Here is an 18,893-nt window from a genome sequence, read left to right on the forward strand (position 1 = left end):
AGGTATAAAATAAGTAAGAATCAGGAAATTGAAATGAAACCATGAAAAAAGAAAAACAATGAAATGGGAGTGGTAATTAAGGTAGAAGGGCTAGTGTGCAGAAAGGATGACAACCACAACCATAACATGCTTCAGAATTTGAAAGCAAGGTGGTAAGCAGCAAGAAATGTGAAAGACCTCTAAAGAGCCATGGGATATGATTTCTTCATTATTTCTGTGTCTTATAAGATAGATGACCAGTGGGATTAAGCAGGTAACACATGCTAGACAGAACTAGGACTATGGCAGGAGTTAAGTGTCTGAGATCAAGGGTAGAAGGAATACTTAAGGAGAATGCTTTCACTAGCTATGATGAAGTGAATGGAGGCCATATGATGGTGTGGAGAGTAAGATAAAGTTCAATTACAGTCACAAAATCTACAGGTGTAGATACGGTACTGAGGAAAGACAGAAAGTATGGTGATTACAACAATCTTTTTATGGCTTCAAGACCACTGACATTTCAGAAGGAGTCTGTAGGGGCAGTGAAGTGTGAGAAATACATCAAGACACTAAGTTTCTACTACCTGCAGAGTCTCCATAAGGTTGAGTGCAGTAGGTTTCTTTCTTTCTTTGCTTGTTGCTGTTGTCATTAGGCGACGGAGTCCAGAGCCTCCCACAATGTTAAACATATACTCTACCACCGAGCCCATGCCCTGTCCCAGCACATGCACCTTTTAACAACAGCAAGAAACAGCAGTGGCACAGGTAGAACCCTGAGAAACTAAAGGGAACAAAGAAGATGAGCCGACAAACACCAAAGTAGACAGCAATATCAGACAGGCAGGCAAAGAGGAAGAAAACCATTGTGTAAAGGAAGAAAATTAGATTAAGAGTTGAGAGGTAAAAATGATCAATAAAGTCTAGATCCTGCAAGATACACACTCAAAGAGTGATAAGAGGAAAGAGAAGCACTTTGGAAATGATCAGAATGAAGAAATGAAGACCATATTGGAATGGAAGGAATTACTACTATATAGTTTAAGTTCTTATTCTCCATTCTTCAGTTCCCAAATGCTCTTTTTCTCAAGGCCTAAGATTAATGTTAACCATATTAGAAAATGAGAACTTTGTAATAAATATCATGTTGAGTAACATATTTAAATATTCTTGTTAATACTGTGAGGAACTGTACTTTACCATGAAGTACTATGCACAGCTGACTTGAACACAGCTCTACATAGTAACAAGATTACATCCCCAGTTCTATGAATTTAGTACCAGGTTACACATGTTTTCACTATCCTTTAGCAAAACTGGTGTTAGATTTTATTCAGAGTCCCCATAAGTCTAAAACAGGGGTATCTAAATTATAAACCTATATTCCAAAACACTAGAGCTGAGTTCCTCCAATCATTAGCTGTAATTTTCAAACTGCAAAAAGGAAACAGTGCCTTAGACATAGTTACAGAGAATTTGTAAGTATCAAATATGTCACCATTTCAAATACTAATGTGTAGAGTCTTATTCCGATTAGACAGTTTTCTAATGTGATCATTTCTAAACCAGCAGACTTTAGTTCTCATATAACTTAAGCCTATATGCTCACTGTTAATTAAGAAATACATTTTGTCAATTTGTTAATAAAAATCTGGACCTCCTATACACATGTCTCTACTTCACAGTGAATGCTTCTGAAAATACTAGGGCTGTATCTGTACATCAGCATCTGAAACCACATCATCTAACCAGACAACTGCCATTTATTTAATGCCAATCATTTGCCAAGGACTGAGTTGACATTATTTCACTATCAATAACTGTACTAAGCAGGAAATTATTATCCCATTTCATATATGAGTGTACTAGACCACCCTAACACACATAGCTAGTAAATATATAAGTAAATGATTTTACTACTGTGTTAGAATTCCCACTTGAGACAAATTTGTTCTGTTTTCATAAAAATGTAACAAAGCTTATAAAAAGCAGCACACAGTGGTAAAACAGCGCAGCCACATTATCACTACCCCAGGAATGCACTTCCATCTTGGTATACTGCAACCATTTCAAGCACAAACCTAGCTATCCACACATATCCCAATCCATTTCACACAGAAAAGACACAAATGAGTACTAAAAACTGTATATGGGTAATGACATTTCCATCAGCACAGCGTGAATTATAAAAACTTGAAGACAATCCAAGGGGAATACTGTCATCTTGGAACAAAGGAGCTTTGGTTTGAGAATTGGTTTGAGGTTGGCAGGATGGTTGCTTGTTTGTGTGTTAGTTTAGGTTTATTTTTGGTTGTTTTATGGAAGCTCAAACATTATGAACTATAAGATTAAAACTGATGTGCCTGATTACCTCAAAATTAAAGATTTCCATTTCAAGAAATATAAACACAGTTTGCAGTACAAACACAAACTGGAGGGTGTTTACAGTATCCTAAACTGTCAATATCAACTACACAGAAGGAATTTCTGAAATTTCTCTTTCCAAGAAAATAAAAAAAAAGGAAACTCAAAATAAAATACTAACCAAGGTTTAGAAATAGGTATGAAGTGGTTAATGCATCTATAAGGAAAAGCACAATTTTATACCAGCAGTCAAAGAAATTCAAATGTACAAACACTGTACTCAGGACCCACCAGGCTCTGTTCACCTGTATCTCTGCATGCAGGCGGATAGCCACAGTAAGGAAATAGCCACTTCCTAGGACTCTATTAATACCACAGACTTGCCCTTTTGGAAAATTTCTTTTACTAGTGTTTTATAGAAGAAGAGGAATTGTCAAAAAATGTAAATATTTTTCATAAGTACTTTAAAGTATAAAAAGCAAGTTATTCTAGGTTAAATATGGTAGATTAGAAACAGAGAAAGCTGAATACATGTAACTATCATCCTTATAACTTACAATCTACTGATGGCAGTTTGAGCTGTCATCAGCTATAGAGCATTTTACAAGTCAAATATAAACAAGATTCAATTCAGAGTAGAAGGAATTAGTTAATATTCATTAAACAAATTTTTGCTTAAAACAAATTAAAAAGTAATAATAATCAGAATTTTGAGTTCAATACAAATCCTTATTAGGTAAAGACTCACCAGAACAGAATATATGTGCAGACACCGATATACAGGGGAGAAATCCACCAAGTCTTGAGCCCCAGGTACCTAGAAGCATACAATTACAAAATATCAAATAAAATTATTATGGGAAAACTGCATTAACTTTGTTTTTAGTACTCAAACAGTGATTTGTTTTCAAAGCCAGCTCTATATTCTAAAATGGTGATTCAAAACAAACAAAAGAATAATGTTCTCAGGTTGCAGAGATGGCTCAGCAATTAAGAGTGTTTGCTGCTTATAGCTAGAGTTTTCCTGCCTGGCCCACAGTCAGGACAAATCTTTGTCACCCGCCAGTCCCACAGTCACTCAGACCCAACCAAGTAAACAGAGACTTATATTGCTTACAAACTGTATGGCCGTGGCAGGCTTCTTGCTAACTGTTCTTATAGCTTAAATTAATCCATTTCCATAAATCTATACCTTGCCATGTGGCTCATGGCTTACCAGCATCTTCGCATGCGGCTTGTCATGGTGGCGGCTGGCAGTGTCTCTTTCTGCCTTCCTATTCTTTCTTTTCTCCTCTCTGTTAGTCCCGCCTATACTTCCTGCCTAGCCACTGGCCAATCAGTATTTTATTTATTGACCAATCAGAGCAACACATTTGCCATACAGAACATCCCACAGCAGCTGCTCTTTCAGAAGACCAGAGTTCAGTTCCCAGCACCACATAATGTAACTCACAACCACTTGCAACTCCAGTTCCAGGGGACCCAATACTTTTGGCCTCCCCAAGTACCCACACACAGGTGGCATACACATACAGAGATGTACATACATACACATAAATAAAAAATAAAATAAAGCTTTTTTAAAAAGTCACATTCCCAAGCAAGACATATAGCTGTAATGTAATCCTAGAACTTGGGATAAGGCAGGAGCATCAAGAGTTCAAGGTCATTTTTATGTACATGAATCCTGTCTCAAAAATACCACAGAGAGAGACAGAAACAAAGACAGACAGATAGACAGAGAGCACTCCCAAAAGTTTTAATTAGTTTTAATTCTAGTCACAAGCTGTGCTGACAGGGGCCATGTGGCACAGTCCCACAGAGATGAGAAGAGAAACTGCTTTTTCTTTCTTCAGAGACACTGAGCTGAGGGCCACCAAGGAAAGTGTAAAGATGGGGCTGTGACTTTGGTGACCCAAGCCAACTTCTAAAATGTATAGAGTTTACATAAAAGTCAAGTTTCAGTTGCCAAAGCCAAATGTGCTACACAAGACGACTGTTTTTAATGGCCAGGCAGCTATTAAAGGGCATAAGTATTCAAATGCTTAAGTCTTTTTCATCAAAATACAGAAGTGATACAAAAAAGAGTGTATACTGTACTAAAAATGAGATGGCAAATGGAAAAGCCAAACCAAGAAGTTACTCAACAGACTTTAAAGTGAGTAATGAATAATATATTGACTAAACTTAAACATCAAAATAAAAAGTACAAATCAGGTAAGAACTGAAATCAATTCTCAGAACTATAAAGAATTTGCTAGGTGACTTGACAAGAGGGAAGTCAGAATGAACTTTGATCTAAATTTCCTCAACTGAGAAGAAAACTATCATTTGTCATACACAAATTCAACAAGATTAACAGGGACCTGAAAATACATGTTAAATAAAATGAAACAAAAAGAAAAGTATATAAGTAATTACAATAAAGATCTAGCTGGTTTTTCCTGTCACAATGGTAACTATATAAATGAGCAGCACAAAAACAGCGGAAACATCTAAGCTGAGTTAGGTGACTCATGGTTACAGTGCTGATTCCCTTTCTTTCATAAAGCAAACACTATCTCTTCTTAGGGACACGTTTCTCTAACTAAGACTCTTCTCACAATGAAAATGGTCTTTGTTCTCCAGTATTGCACTGTTCCCTGGCTGGAACCATCTGGCACTCTGCCTTCTGCTCTGCTCCACCAGGTGAATCTTAGGTCTCCACACTGAAGCTCTAAGAATGCTGAGGAGGCTTCTGCAAGCAAAATAGCTGCTGTAGGAGCCAAAACACTCTGTGCCATGGGGTCTCTTATTTCAAGTGACCAGTCACCTCCATATGATGGCAGCATGAAAACTTTAGGGAAATTTGTCTGCCAGAAAACAAGAGCTTAAAGCTATATAAAACACAACATCAAAAGATAAAAATTTAAAGATTTACAATGGTATTTAAACTACATAAAAACAATGTGTACACATGAAAAAAGACAAAGGAAACATGTAGAGTAAAAATGAATCTATACAGGAAATGAGATTATTTATTTAGAATAATTGTGGTTACTTAAGATCTATATAAAAGGTATAGAGAACTTTTCTTGCCTAATTTTGACAAGCAAATTCAGCCATGGCCTCTTTTTACAGGTTCCTCATACAGTTTGCCTATTTAGGATCACTCTGTCACAGAGCCAGTTCCTCTCAAAAAGGAAACCACTGGAAGCCAGTCCTCAGGCAGAACCTTGGCCCACTGACTTGTCAGAGCCATCCTTACAGAATAAACAGCAATAGTAAGGGGCATTTCCCTAGAGAGCTGTGACAAATTAGCTTTACAGGCCCCTTAGCAACTAGGAAAGGCATTCTGTTGCTAATAGATTAGGATTGGTCTATCTGCACTATCATTTTCTAAAAGGTATATCTTGAAAGGTGACAGTTCTTTCCTGTCATTGGCAGCAAGTCTGTCTTCTGACTGTTTACAGTATCCTGATGTATAGCTATTTGCTCTATTATTCCCTGGCCCCAAACCTAACATACAGATGAATTCTCCTGAGTACAAGCACACTGTCTGCTTTGAAAGCACCGCAAAAAGAGCTAGGCAAAAAGGAAAGGAACAAAAAGAGGCTCCAGCTCACCACCTCTCCCTCCCTCCACAAACAGCCCAATATTTAGAACCCTTTTTCCTCCCTGCTCCCCTCTGAGAGCACACTAGGAGTGAGCACTGTGAGGAGACAGAGTGCTGTGAGGCTAGAGGCATGACAAGTATGCACTGACTCATGTTGCTTTGAGCTGGATGTGTTTTCTCTGCTTCTCCTAATGAAAAAGAATCACTTACATCTACAGACGGCAAGAGGAGAAGAGCAACAAGCACTGCGTGAAGGAATGTCACCCTTCTGCAAGATGGAATGTAGTTTCCAAACTCTAAAACACCGGGTGGAGGAGAGCTGGGGACAAAAGCAGCTGCCCTAGTACACTAGCTACAACTTGTCCGATTGAAGGTCCACATTATGCTCTATCAGAGCAGACTTCATATTGCCTTCCCTTCCTTTGCCTGCCCTCCCCTCAAATTGCAAAGAATGACTCAAGCAGACTTAGGTTTCATCAGGGAGGGGTCCAAGGACACTTTCCTAAGCTAACAATGACTGTCTCTAATGGTTTCTGTCTCCTAACAAAAGCCATGACTCTTTTATCTGCTTCATCTAATTTTTCCTTTCCAAAATAAATAACAGAGCCCTTGCATTTTACACATGTCCAAATTTGACAAATCATTATCCACAGAGACTGGAAGTGATAAGAGATAACTTTGTGGTGGGACGCTGTCATTTCCTCTTATAAGGGCTTTCTTTGGGGCTACAACAACATGATTAAAATAGTTAAACATTTCCTTTGCCTGGCAGTCAGGAACTCAAGACATTAAGACCCTGGAGTCTGCATTTTTCTACAAGTTCAAATAGACCTAGGAGAACACCAGCGGTGACCACAAACAGTACACAGGGCACGACCCTACTTTGTGTCTAATGTTAAGAACTCATATGAAATCACTTCATCACCAAGGACAGCAACTGCTTAATTGCCTGCACAGTTCCAAGAGCAAAGTGAATACCTCCCACCAGCCAAAAACTCATAATTTTCTCAACAAGCAACAGTTGGGAAGATTTTATATGGTACAACTATGATTTGTGCCCCCAGAGAACATCACATAAGGTAAGAAACACAAGCATTTTTTAACAAAACAAATAATAGCTATTAAAAGGGATGTCACAGTGACCAAAGCACAACACAGAAGTAGACAGGGAGGCTACTGCTTCACGCTACTACCATTTCACATTCATAGAGACAGTTTCAGCCAAGCCAAGGCTTGTCAACCTTCATCTACAGGATATTTGTTAACCAACACTTACATATGATAATGCATCAGCAGCCATCACACAAAACTACTCTCAAAGGACAAAAATGACTCAAAGACAGGAGAACACAGGTTAAGAAAAGCAAATGTATAAATAAGATTAATAACACCTAAAAAATGATCTTACATCTATGTAGAGACTATCTCTTGTAGAAAATCTGAAGATTTAGGGTAGTTGTGGACTATCTCACAGTAAGGAAGAAAAGAACATTTCTGATTATGAAAATTTTTGAAAAACACCAGAATCTAATTTATATGCAATCTTTCCTTTATTTAATACACCTTGCTTCAGGTAAAAGGGAGTCTCTGAGATTGGAAAATTAGCGATGGAAGTTCTTTCCCTCAAGCATAAGAGGACACTATTACACATAAAAGAAAATTGCTGATTTAAAGCAAGTGATGAACTCAAGCTTCAACAGATGTGAATCTTCCCTTCCCCACAAAGAGTCTGACTGAGTCTATTTTCTTTGTTTTAAGACTCACTAAGGAAAACTAGTTAAGGCTGATGTCCTGGCATGCCCAGGAGGCTCAGGCAGAAGGAACTTGAGTTTGAAACCAGCTTAGACTATATCTTAAGATCCTGTCCAATAACAAAAATCTGTAAACAAACTTATCTAACCTGATAAATGTTCCTGCTTTGTTGCTGGATAAGCAGTCTTATACAAGAGAAACTGAATACAAGAGAGAGTTAATTTCTTCCCTGCACCCCAAAGCAACAAATGGACTATGATTTTCCTATGCTGCTCATAAACACAGAAAAACATTAGTCCACTCCAGCCTTGTTGTTCACACATCTGCCCCAGAGGACAACCACATACACAAAAACCTGCTCTCACTCATCCTTGTACACATTCCTCACTTAGTTTTCTCTTAAGAAACCTTTCAAAATAGATGAACAAAATAGACTGAGCAAAAAGAATATGATAGAGGCTCATAGGAATTTAGTTATGTTTCTCACTAATTACTTGGGCCATTTTCCACCTTTAAAATTCTTCTGATTTCTACTTCACACAAAGTAGTTTCTTGGTATTAGTAAATAAGTGCACAAACTGGAGCTCATTTCTAAGTATTACATGAATCTGAAATCATCAAAATGTACCACACATATTCTGCAGAGAGTGAACAATAAATGATTAGCTAGAAAGACTTGGCTTCTGCCTTCAGAGATTCAACTGAAGCTGCCCATATTATGTTTGGAAGCCAGGAAATACCTGGCAGACATTTTCACCAGGATGCTTTCTGAACTATGTTGCCTTCATAAGTTCAGAGAAAGGAAAGGTAGAATTCATTTGGACATAAGATCTCATGAAGAGAGACTGAACACCATAGACTACCAACAAACTAGGAGGACTAGGATCCTGAGTAATCACAAGTAGCATGAGTATAATGAGGCTCTAAGCTTTGTTGACCAGAGCTCTATCCTGAAAAGTTGCAATTTTCCTACAAAGATGCTCTCAAATTATTAGGACCCTTTATGAGAAATCTCTAAAAGGATTAACACTTAAGTTGTACAAGTATTTGTACTAATCATAAAAAAGTAATCAGTAAAAAAAAAATCACCACTCCTTATTAAGGCACTGCAAAATAAAGGATAATCCCTTCAGGATCATCTTAAAACTGAACACTGGTAAAATAAAAACCTAAAAGGTCTTTATTTAACAAGAGTTTAGTTCATATAGATAATAAAATTGTTAGGGAAATGGGCAGTTTAACAGTAAACTGTGGTGATATTTTATTTGTGCTGAAATGTGGTATTTTATTTGTATATTAACAAAGTTTGCCTGGAGATCAGAGGTCATAGCCAGCCATAAACAGAATTCAGGCGGTGGTAGCACACACCCTTAATCCGATCACATGGCAGGCAGTCTCTGTGTGTTCAAGGACACAGCCATGCGTGGTGACACACACCTTTAATCCCAGTACCAACCATAGAGACCTGGAGGTCTGTATAGACAGGCAGTAACGAGGAAGTGAAGTGGCTGGGTTAAGAGCCAATGAGAAGGCAGAACAGGGAGGCAATAAAGGTGCAGGTTAGACAGGAAGAGGCTCTTTTGGGAAGCTACAGCAAGGTGGTGAGCTAAAGTTAGTTGGTGGCTACTGCTCTGATCTCTACAGCTTGCACCCCTGTATTTGGCTCTGTGTTTCTTATTTAATAAGAAATTCGTCTACAGTAAACTCCATACTAAACACAAAAGATATGGGCTGAGGAAACTCAGGGTGAACAAAAATGTATAGAAAAAAACTTACAGGACTATAAAGACAGTCTTTGTACCTCTAACACAATCCTAATAAAGAACAAATTAGAGGCAGTGTAAAGAAAGGAAGAGATGGGGGAGGAAGAAGAAAAAGCAGAAACCAGGGGATAGGGTATAACAGTAAAAGAGAAAGAGAGACTATACTTTCATGGCCATCTCTGTAATCTAAAAATTATTGTAAAAATGAACAAGACATGAGTCAACTTCAGCCACGGCTCCAGGGATAAAGAAGAAAGATATACCAAGATGCCATTCTTCCTATTTAGAATTGAAAAAAAACTGAAAATATTATAAAATTCTCTATTAAGCAAAACAGGAAATAGATGTATGGAGAATCACACCTTAGGGAAGATTACTGGACCAGACAGTAAAGATATGACAACTTTAAGATAAATGTGCAAGGTGTCTTCCACAATGACTGCCCCATTTTACATCTTCACATCAGTGTCTCAGACTGACAGATGTGCCACATGGCATCCTTGCCATTACTGTTATTGGTATACTTTTTAATATACCTACTGTAATAACTATGAAGTTGAAACAACATTTCTATAAGAAAATGATAGAAATTATCATGTGCCCACTTGTGGACTGACTGACTGAACTGAGCTAAACTACATCCAAAAAGGAGCCCTTCCTATACAGCAGTAAAGACAGATTGAGAACGGTTTCCATGAACCAACATGGAGTGATTTTCAGGGTGTATTTTCAAATGAGAAAATATTTATGTGTTATGCTATATAGCATTAGAAATAATTAAAGACACATATACAAACTAATAGTGCTGATAATGTAAAGGCTAAGTAGAAGTGGGCAAAGAATAGAGACAGAGATGGGATTTCATTCAATATATCTTCTCATGTAATTCTGCCTTTTGGACCAGGTTTATACTCAACAGCTTAAACTACAAAGGCTAAAGGGACCCTAAAATACCTTTAGACAGACTAAAGCCACATAAAAATTAAATGCAATGTGTGATACTTAACTACTTTTTAAAAAGTAGGGAAATACAAAAATCTGTGATGATGGGCATGATTGAGACAACTAGGAGATATGTATGTGAGCTGTTTATTCAGTGAAATTACTATCCAAAGCTGAAGAACATGGTCAGTGTATTCTAATAAAATCAAGGAATGTCATTCTCAAGAATCACATCAAATACAATTAAGCTTGCCATTTTCTATCCAATGGCTCAGTTCAGGGAAAGGAAAATAATGTATGTGTCCAATTCTTTCAATAATGTTTTAACAAAGAGAAGACAAGCAGCACATTCTAAAAAGTGGAGGCCTTAGGTGACCAGTATGCACATGTGATTTCTCTAAAGATTTGAAACTCTAGGAAAAACAAAGAAACCATATGCAATTAAGCTGGTTCATCTGAGAAAAGTAGAATGGTGTATTTTAAATATGAAGAGGAGGGGGCAAAAGTACATTCCATGAGGAGGGTTATTTGCCTCTAAGCATGGGGTGAGGGGGCTAATAAGCAATGAAAATATAGAAGAGAGCTTCTAGAAGACCTGAAATGATGGGCAAAATTTTATAATTGAGGCAAATAATTTCAAAATAACAGAACCTTTATACTATTGCCATCATATTTTCTAACTGATGCACCTGAAAGAATGTAAACAAAACAAAAAAAATAAACTGTTTAAAACATGCTCTAAAGTTTCCAACCTTATAAACTATATCCTTTTGCCACCTGTTACATATACAAATACCCTCTTTAATTTTGACTATATAAGAATATATAATATTGGGAATACATGAAGAAAGCCTTCATTTCACATTGTATTCTCCTAACAAACCATATACTGTTAATCAGTATGATAAAACACTATGTTCTCATATTTTTTTCTAAACATGTGGCCCTCACATTCTTCATTTCTTCCATTTCTTGGATGGAGATCTAATAAAGGCAATATGATAGTTTCCTAAAAAAGAGAATAAAGTCAATGAGCAAAAACTGCTCCTGAGCAGTCCTAAAGGGGGTTCTGCCACCTTTCTGTTGAGGGTCAGTCTAATACTTCCTATGATGAGCAAGAGACTCCATTAGAAAAGTCACAATTTTTATGTGAATTCACTTAACTTAAAAAGTGACAACTGGCGATAGATGTGGATATATTTGCATTCTTCTACATGTTGACATCCAGTTATGCCAGCACCATTTGTTGAAGATGCTTTCTTTTTTCCATTGTATAGTTTTGGCTTCTTTGTCAAAAATCAGGTGTTCATAGGTGTGTGGGTTAATGTCAGTGTCTTCAATTTGATTCCATTGGTACACATGTTGGTTTTTATGCCAATACCAAGCTGTTTTTATTACTATAGTTTTATAGTAGAGCTTGATGTCAGGGATGATGATGCCTCCAGAGGTGGCTTTGTTGTACAGGATTCTTTTAGGTATCCTGGGTTTTCTGTTTTTCCAAATGAAGTTGAGTATTGTTCTTTCCAGGTCTGTGGAGAATTGTGTTACGATTTTGATGGGGACTGCATTGAATCTTTAGATTGCTTTTGGTAAGATTGCCATTCTTACTATGTTTATCCTACCTAGCCATGAGCATGGGAGATCTTTCCATTTCTCAATTTTTTTCGGCAGAGACTTAAAGTTCTTGTCATACAGGTCTTTCACTTGTTTAGTTAAAGTTTCCCCAAGGTATTTTATAATATTTGTGGCTATTATAAAGGGTGAAATGACTGATGGAAGCAGATGCAGAGATCCACAGCCAAAAATTAGGCAGAGTTCCAGGAGTCCAGTTAAAGAGAGAGAAGAGGGATTCTATGAGCAAGTACATCAGGATCATGATGGGGAAACCTGCAGAGATGACCAAACCAAACTAGTAGGAACTCATGAAAGTTGGATCAGTGGCTGTGGAGTCTGCATGGGACTGGACTAAGCCCTCTGCATGGTGAGACAATTGTGTAGCTTGATCTGCTTGAGGGGGCCCCTGATGGTAGGATCAGAATCCATCCCTGGTGCATGAGTGGGCTTTTTGGAACCCACTACCTATGATGGAAGACCTTGTGCAGCCTTGAGGCAGGGGGAAGGGCTTGGACTTGCCTCTACTGGATGTGCCTCCCCATGGGAAGCCTTGCCTTCTTGTGAGTGGGAGAGGGGGTGTAGGTTGGGAGGGGGAGACTGGGGGGGGCATGAGGAGGGAAGAGGGGGATCTTTGATTGGTGTGTAAAATAAATGAAAAAAATTTCTTAATAAAAAAGTGACAGCTGAAGCCAGGCAATGGTGGTGCACACATTTAATTGCAGCACTTGGGAGTCCCTGTCTCAGAAACAACATCCTCATCGGGGAAAAAAAAAAAAAAAAAAAAAAAAAAAAAAGCAACAAATGCCCCTGCTCTGGAGTAGTCAGCCAGTCCAAACTGGACTCCATGAGTTTTTGTTTATTTGTTCATTTGTTTTTGCTTTGTTTTATTTAAGAGAGAGGAAAAACATTAAGTTGAATAGACAGGGATATGGGGGATGATCTGAGAGGAGTTCAGGGATGGAAAATATGATCAAGATATATTTATGAAATTCTCAAAAGGAAAAATAATTTTGGTTTGTTCTGTTTGTTGTTGTTTTTGGAGATAGGGTTTCTCTGTGTAACAGCTCTGGCTGTCCTGGAACTTGCTCTGTAGACCAGGCTGGCCTCGAACTCACAGAGATCCTCCTGCCTCTGCCTCCCAAGTACTGGAATTAAAGGTGTGCACCACCACCACCTGGCAAAATATTATTTTTTAAATGATGTATTTATTTTTATTTTATGTGTACAGGTGTTTTGCCTGCATGTACAGCTGTGCATCACATGCATGCAGTGTCTGAGGAAGCCAGAAGAGGGCATCAGATCATCTAAAACAAGAGTTACAATTTTGGGTTGCCATGGTCTTTTTTTTTCTTTCTTTCTTTTTTTTATAATTTGATTTAATATTCCATATCAGCCACAGATTCCCTTGTCCTCCCTCCTCCCGGCCCTCCCCCCAGCACACCCTCCATTCCCATCTCCTCCAGGGCAAGGACTCCCTTGGGGATTCAACTCAACCTGGTAGATTCAGTCCAGGCAGGTCCAGTCCCCTCCTCCCAGGCTGAGCAAAGTGTCCCTGCATAGGCCCCAGGTTCCAAACAACCAGCTCATGCACTAAGGACAGGTCCTGGTCCCACTGCCTGGGTGCCTCTCAAACAGTTCAAGTTAATCAACTGTCTCACTTATGCAGAGGGCCTGATCCAGTTAGGGGCTCCTCAGCTATTGGTTCATAGTTCATGTGTTTCCACTAGTTTGGCTATTTGTCCCTGTGCTTTTTCCAATCTTGGTCTCAACAATTCTCGCTCATACAATCCCTCCTCTTTCTCACCAATTGGATTCCTGGAGCTCCACCTGGGGCCTGGCCATGGATCTCTGCATCCGCTTCCATCAGTCATTGGATGAAATTTCTAGCATGACAGTAAGGGTGTTTGGCCATCCAATCACCAGAGTATGTCAGTTTGGGCTTTTTCTCAACCATTGCCAGTAGGCTATTGTGGAGGTATCTTTGTGGATTATAAAGCCATGGACTTTAAGAACAAGTGCTCTTAATTTCTGAGCCATCTCTCCAACACAATATAAAAACATTTTTTTAATTTTTTTTTTATTTAAAAGTGACAACTGCTATGATACAGATCTTTTATGTTTTCCAAAAACCTGTATGCTAAAAGACTTAGCCACCAGCCTCTGGCACTGTCGGAGGGTAATAGAACATTTAGGCTTTGAAGCATAGAAAGATGTTAGTCACTGAGAACATGGCACTGAAGTGGATATTCATGCTCACTCTTTCTCTACACTCCTTCCCTCTTGCTCCTTCTCTCCGATGAGGAGCTGCTATGGTCTACCACTTGTTACCTATTATGTACCACATTGTCAGAGGCCCAAAAGTAAGAGACAGTCAACCACAGGTGTGACCCAAGAAAAACACCACATCCCTAGAAACTGTTTATCAAGATATTTTATCTAAATAGTGAGTTAACACAGCTATTAATTTAAACTTTTTTAAAGCATGTGCAGGCCAAGGACTGGTTCATGGCTGCTAATTTGATTAATGAACATGAAGTGTCCTGTATTTAACTCTAACTTACTGACAAATGACCTTCTTGTCAATTGTGTGTTTTATAATAAACATGTTGGCATTGAAATACCATTATTTAAAAAAAAAAAAAAAAGAAAGAAAAGAAAAAGAAAAAAGGATGAATTTGTATAATTTTTCTGTATAAAAAGCACAAAACTAACAGAACTTATACTTCTTACATATGTATTAATTGTACACTTTTCATTGGAACTGTTATTAAAAATGTAACTGTGTCTCTCCCAAAATCCCTATACTGAAGCTCTATTTCCCAATAAGACTATTTGGAAACCGGGCTTTTAAAGAGGCAAATGAGGTTTAAGAAGTGACGATGCTGTCCTTACAAAAAGGGCAAGAGACACGGGACAAGTATACAAAAAGAAAAGCAATGTGAGGACACAGTTCAAGAGCTTCTGAAAGATAAAGAGAGGCCTTAGGAGAAGCAACCTCCTGAAACTTCATCTTTGACTTCTGGCCTCCAGGACTGGAAAAGTTAATGTCTGGCTATTAATTCTTAGTCCGTTCGTGTGTTAACACCCCCACCATCTCACCACAATCAGAACATCCCTAAAGGTTCTTACTGTATGGTTTGTAAGCAAATTAGCAGTTCCTTTCTGCTAACTCTGAGCTTGGAGGGGTGGGGGATTGCAAGAGCTAACCCTGAGCCACTTAAACCACTCAGGCAACATTAATTTGACCTGTATTCTCTATTGGTTGGTTTTACTTCAGTTGGTATGGATATCATGGTAACCCTGATCCTTAATAGTTTATGTAAAAAATTACAAGAGCTACAAACTAGAATATGAAGTATGTCCTATATGTGTGGCACTAAGAAAACATTCTGAGATTGCAGAAGCTCTGAGAACCTGGATCAAAGAGGAAATCATAGACCTTGTTCTTTCAAACTATTTCATACTCAATGCTTCCCTATTTCAGAAAAACCTTGTGGTTTTGTTTAAGTTCGTGCAAATACAAATTACCAAAAAGGATGTCAACTTACAGTTCACCTTTATTTTTTAAAAGCATATGATTATATTGTCATAGCAGTTACATGTGTGTGGCATTGTCTGCACTGTGACATGAGTATTCTACATGATGCCATGTTGTGCTCACAGCAATCCTATCCTCAAGAGACATATTGTGTACCTCTGTATAAGTATAATAACAGCTTCAAGCTTCTTTGTGTTTTATCTTCAAGTGATCTGAAAATAGTTATTACTGGTAAATTTTTCAAGAATGGTTAAATAGCTAGTTAAACAAATTGCATCTTGATTATTACCTATTCATTAGCTTCACCAAAAATAAACCACAAAGAACTATTACTAGGAAATACTTTTCTTTGAAATCCTGCTCATCAGTAAGAGGCTAACTCCATCACAGGTCAATAAATTGGGGAGAGTGAGACTGACTGTACACACTGGTTTAACGTGATAGTTTGTTTTCATCCACAATGACAACCTTGAGGCTTCATTCTTCACTTCCCCATGCTAGTCAGCTTTTACCATCTCTAGAAATTTAACTTTAATAGTTTATTCACTATCTATTTCATGTATGAATTAGCTATGTTGTAGGTGTTTGAGTTTTCCTACTGACTTTATTTTATGATTTCTAATTAGGCACCATTAGGCAAAGATAAAGTAAACACCTTATGATGTCATTACTCAAAAACTATATTGAACATATGTCCATAAGAGCATAGAACAGAGGCTGGGGAGATGACGCTGCCAGTAAAGTGCTCAAGTAATGCATGCCTATAATCTGAGTGATGGGGAGGCAGAGACAAAGGGATTCCTGGGGCTTGGGGGCCAGCCAGCCTAGCTAAAGCAGAGTAAGTGATCTCCAGGGTACTCAGAGACTGTTTCCAAAAAATAGATGGAAGCAACTTAACAAGGCACTCATTGGCAACTTCTGGCTTCATATGTACACACACACACACACACATGCACATACACTAACACACTCACACATACACCAATGATAGAAAGAAAAAATACATAAACTTATTAAATTTGTTTAAATACTGATAGTGTATTATAAGTAATAGAGTTTTAAAAGGTAAAATACAATTCTCCTTTGAGCACACTGCATTTTAAATTTTTCCCTTTTTTTGATTGGTGCATTCATTTACTTTTTTTGTTTTTGTTTGTTTGTTTGTTTCAGTTGGCTAGTTAGGGTTTGGGGGGGTTTTTTGGGGGGGACTTCTTTTTGGTTTGGTTTGGTTTGGTTTAGATAAAGCTACCTGTAGCCCAGGCTGGCCTCAAACTCACTATATAGCTAAGGCTGGCCTTGAACTCCTGATCTATCTTGTCTTCATCTCCCAAATGTTGAGATTACAGATATATGCATACAATATGGCTAAATACTACATTTACTGCCACAAAAATGTTAAAACATTTTAATAGAAAAATCAAGACAAAACTCATGCATTTTGTGACCAGCTTCTGCACATGCACTTTAAAAAGCTTCCTCAGGGTTCTCTTCAGGCTTATAAGTCAAAATATGTCCAGAATCCAATAGTGTCCAGATACTATCTTCATGTAGAACCTTAGTAAAAACGCAAGCTCTCCCAGGCTCATCACTATGTGCATCTTAATGTGATTTCCTGTAGAGTCCTAAGCACACATAAGTTCAAGACGGGCTGTTCTACAATAGGGGTTCTTCACTTAATGCCTGGGGCCAAATGAACTTCCTAAATCCTTGAACTTATTTTCTCACATGAATACACACATCTTCCTAGGAAGAGACTCTAAGTGTTTGAACCAAACTCTCAAAGCAATAAATAATCACATATAGAGTAAGAACCTTGCCCTGTAAGAGTCTATGCCACAGTTACCCTGCTCTTGGATTCAAAGTTACTTCAAAACTATGCTGCTCTCAATGAGGTCTGCTGAAGAACGACAAGAATGAAGGTCAGAACGTCACAGTAGGTCACGAAAGACCTTATCTGAAGAATTTATTCACAACATGCAAGAACTATGCCAAGAAGCCAGTTTGGAGACATCTAAACAAATAATTCTCTACATGAGGTTTGAGATTAAGAATGTGCACTTGAAGAAGATTCAAACTGAGAAGTAAATAAATTTAAGGTAGGGAGTTTTTGTTTGCTTTTTTTTTTAAGATGGGATGCCATTAGACAGTGAAGTGCTGAATTCTTGTTCTAAGAGCTCAATCAGCAAATCTCTAATGTGGACTGGTATCTGACAGAGATGTGGGGTCATTTTAGAATATTACCTTCCTAGTACATTCTTCTAATACTTTCATTATGAGGCTCCTGCCAATATATTTCATTCCCCCCCACCTTCTTCATTTTCTCTAGACCTCTCTGGGTAAAGTAAAGGAATATGGCACACAGATTCAAAGGGATGATCTTGGGAATGCCAGTGAATTACTAATAAAGACTGTCTCCTACACAGAAGAATTGCAGTTGATACATGAGAACAGGGTGTATATTTCATTCTCTGCTTTTATCCTACAGTCATCTCTTCTGGGTGTATATTCTCTTAGAGTACACATTGTGACTAGCTTCTGTTTTCATAAGCCACAGTGCAAATTCCACTCCATTAATCAATACCCAAAACATTAAAAAGGGTTACCTCATCTTTATATCTATGTGTGCGATCTGAAGTTAGAGTCGGGTGTAACATGCTACCTACCCTACCCCACCCCGAACCCCCACTGCATGTGGGTGCTGGGAACCAAACTCTGGGTCTCTGTAAGAACAGCAAGCACTCTTAACCACTGAACCACTTCAGCCTAATGAATTTTCCTTGATAGGGCTATGTGGCATTCCTGTGCATTTGTGAGATAGTCCCTGAGACATTCAAACTTCAACACTAATATTTTATAGATTACTTGGCTATTTATTTTTTCATTCAAAACAGCTTAAACAGACCAACTTGATTTTTTCAAGTATATAAGGAATAATAACAGTGAACCACAATGAAAGCCAGCAAGGAAAAGTAGTGAAAATAAGACAAAAACTAGCATTTGTTGACTACTTTTTTATGTATTACATACTTGTATAACTCTACAAATTAGGGTCTACTATCTTTTTTTGACAGATTAAGATACCAATTAAGCAACTTCCCTAATTACAAAGTTAGAGAGTGACACATTCTTGAACAGTTCAGAGATGAAAGGGCAGCAAAAAAGACAGGAAGGTATAAGAGAGGACAGTAGTGGTGAACAAAGAGTGTCCCTGGTTTTACCTAAAAAAATAATAGAAAGAAAACAAATGCATACCAGGGCCATTTCAGAGTAGATGATAAAACAACTGCTAATATTTTTAAGTAAAATGCAGCTGGAACAGGACTTGAATAGTCTGACACCAAAGCTG

At 37.9% G+C, this 18,893-nt stretch overlaps 1 protein-coding gene across 4 annotated transcripts in view; it reads right to left on the bottom strand.

The window, feature by feature from the left end:
* The window catches only part of Exoc6b (exocyst complex component 6B), a 491,948-nt gene that overhangs the window by 259,282 nt on the left and 213,773 nt on the right, over positions 1-18,893 (bottom strand). For all 4 annotated transcript variants that reach the window (XR_013049947.1, XM_006991543.4, XM_076567063.1 and 1 more), the window contains one exon: positions 3,092-3,160. Coding sequence is in view for 3 of the 4 variants with exons in the window: in XM_006991543.4 (XP_006991605.1) it covers positions 3,092-3,160 (69 nt within the window). In the remaining variant the exon portion in view is untranslated. The remainder of the gene's footprint in view (positions 1-3,091; positions 3,161-18,893) is intronic.

The sequence above is a fragment of the Peromyscus maniculatus genome, chromosome 3, assembly GCF_049852395.1.
Source record: "Peromyscus maniculatus bairdii isolate BWxNUB_F1_BW_parent chromosome 3, HU_Pman_BW_mat_3.1, whole genome shotgun sequence".
NCBI lineage: Eukaryota > Metazoa > Chordata > Mammalia > Rodentia > Cricetidae > Peromyscus > Peromyscus maniculatus.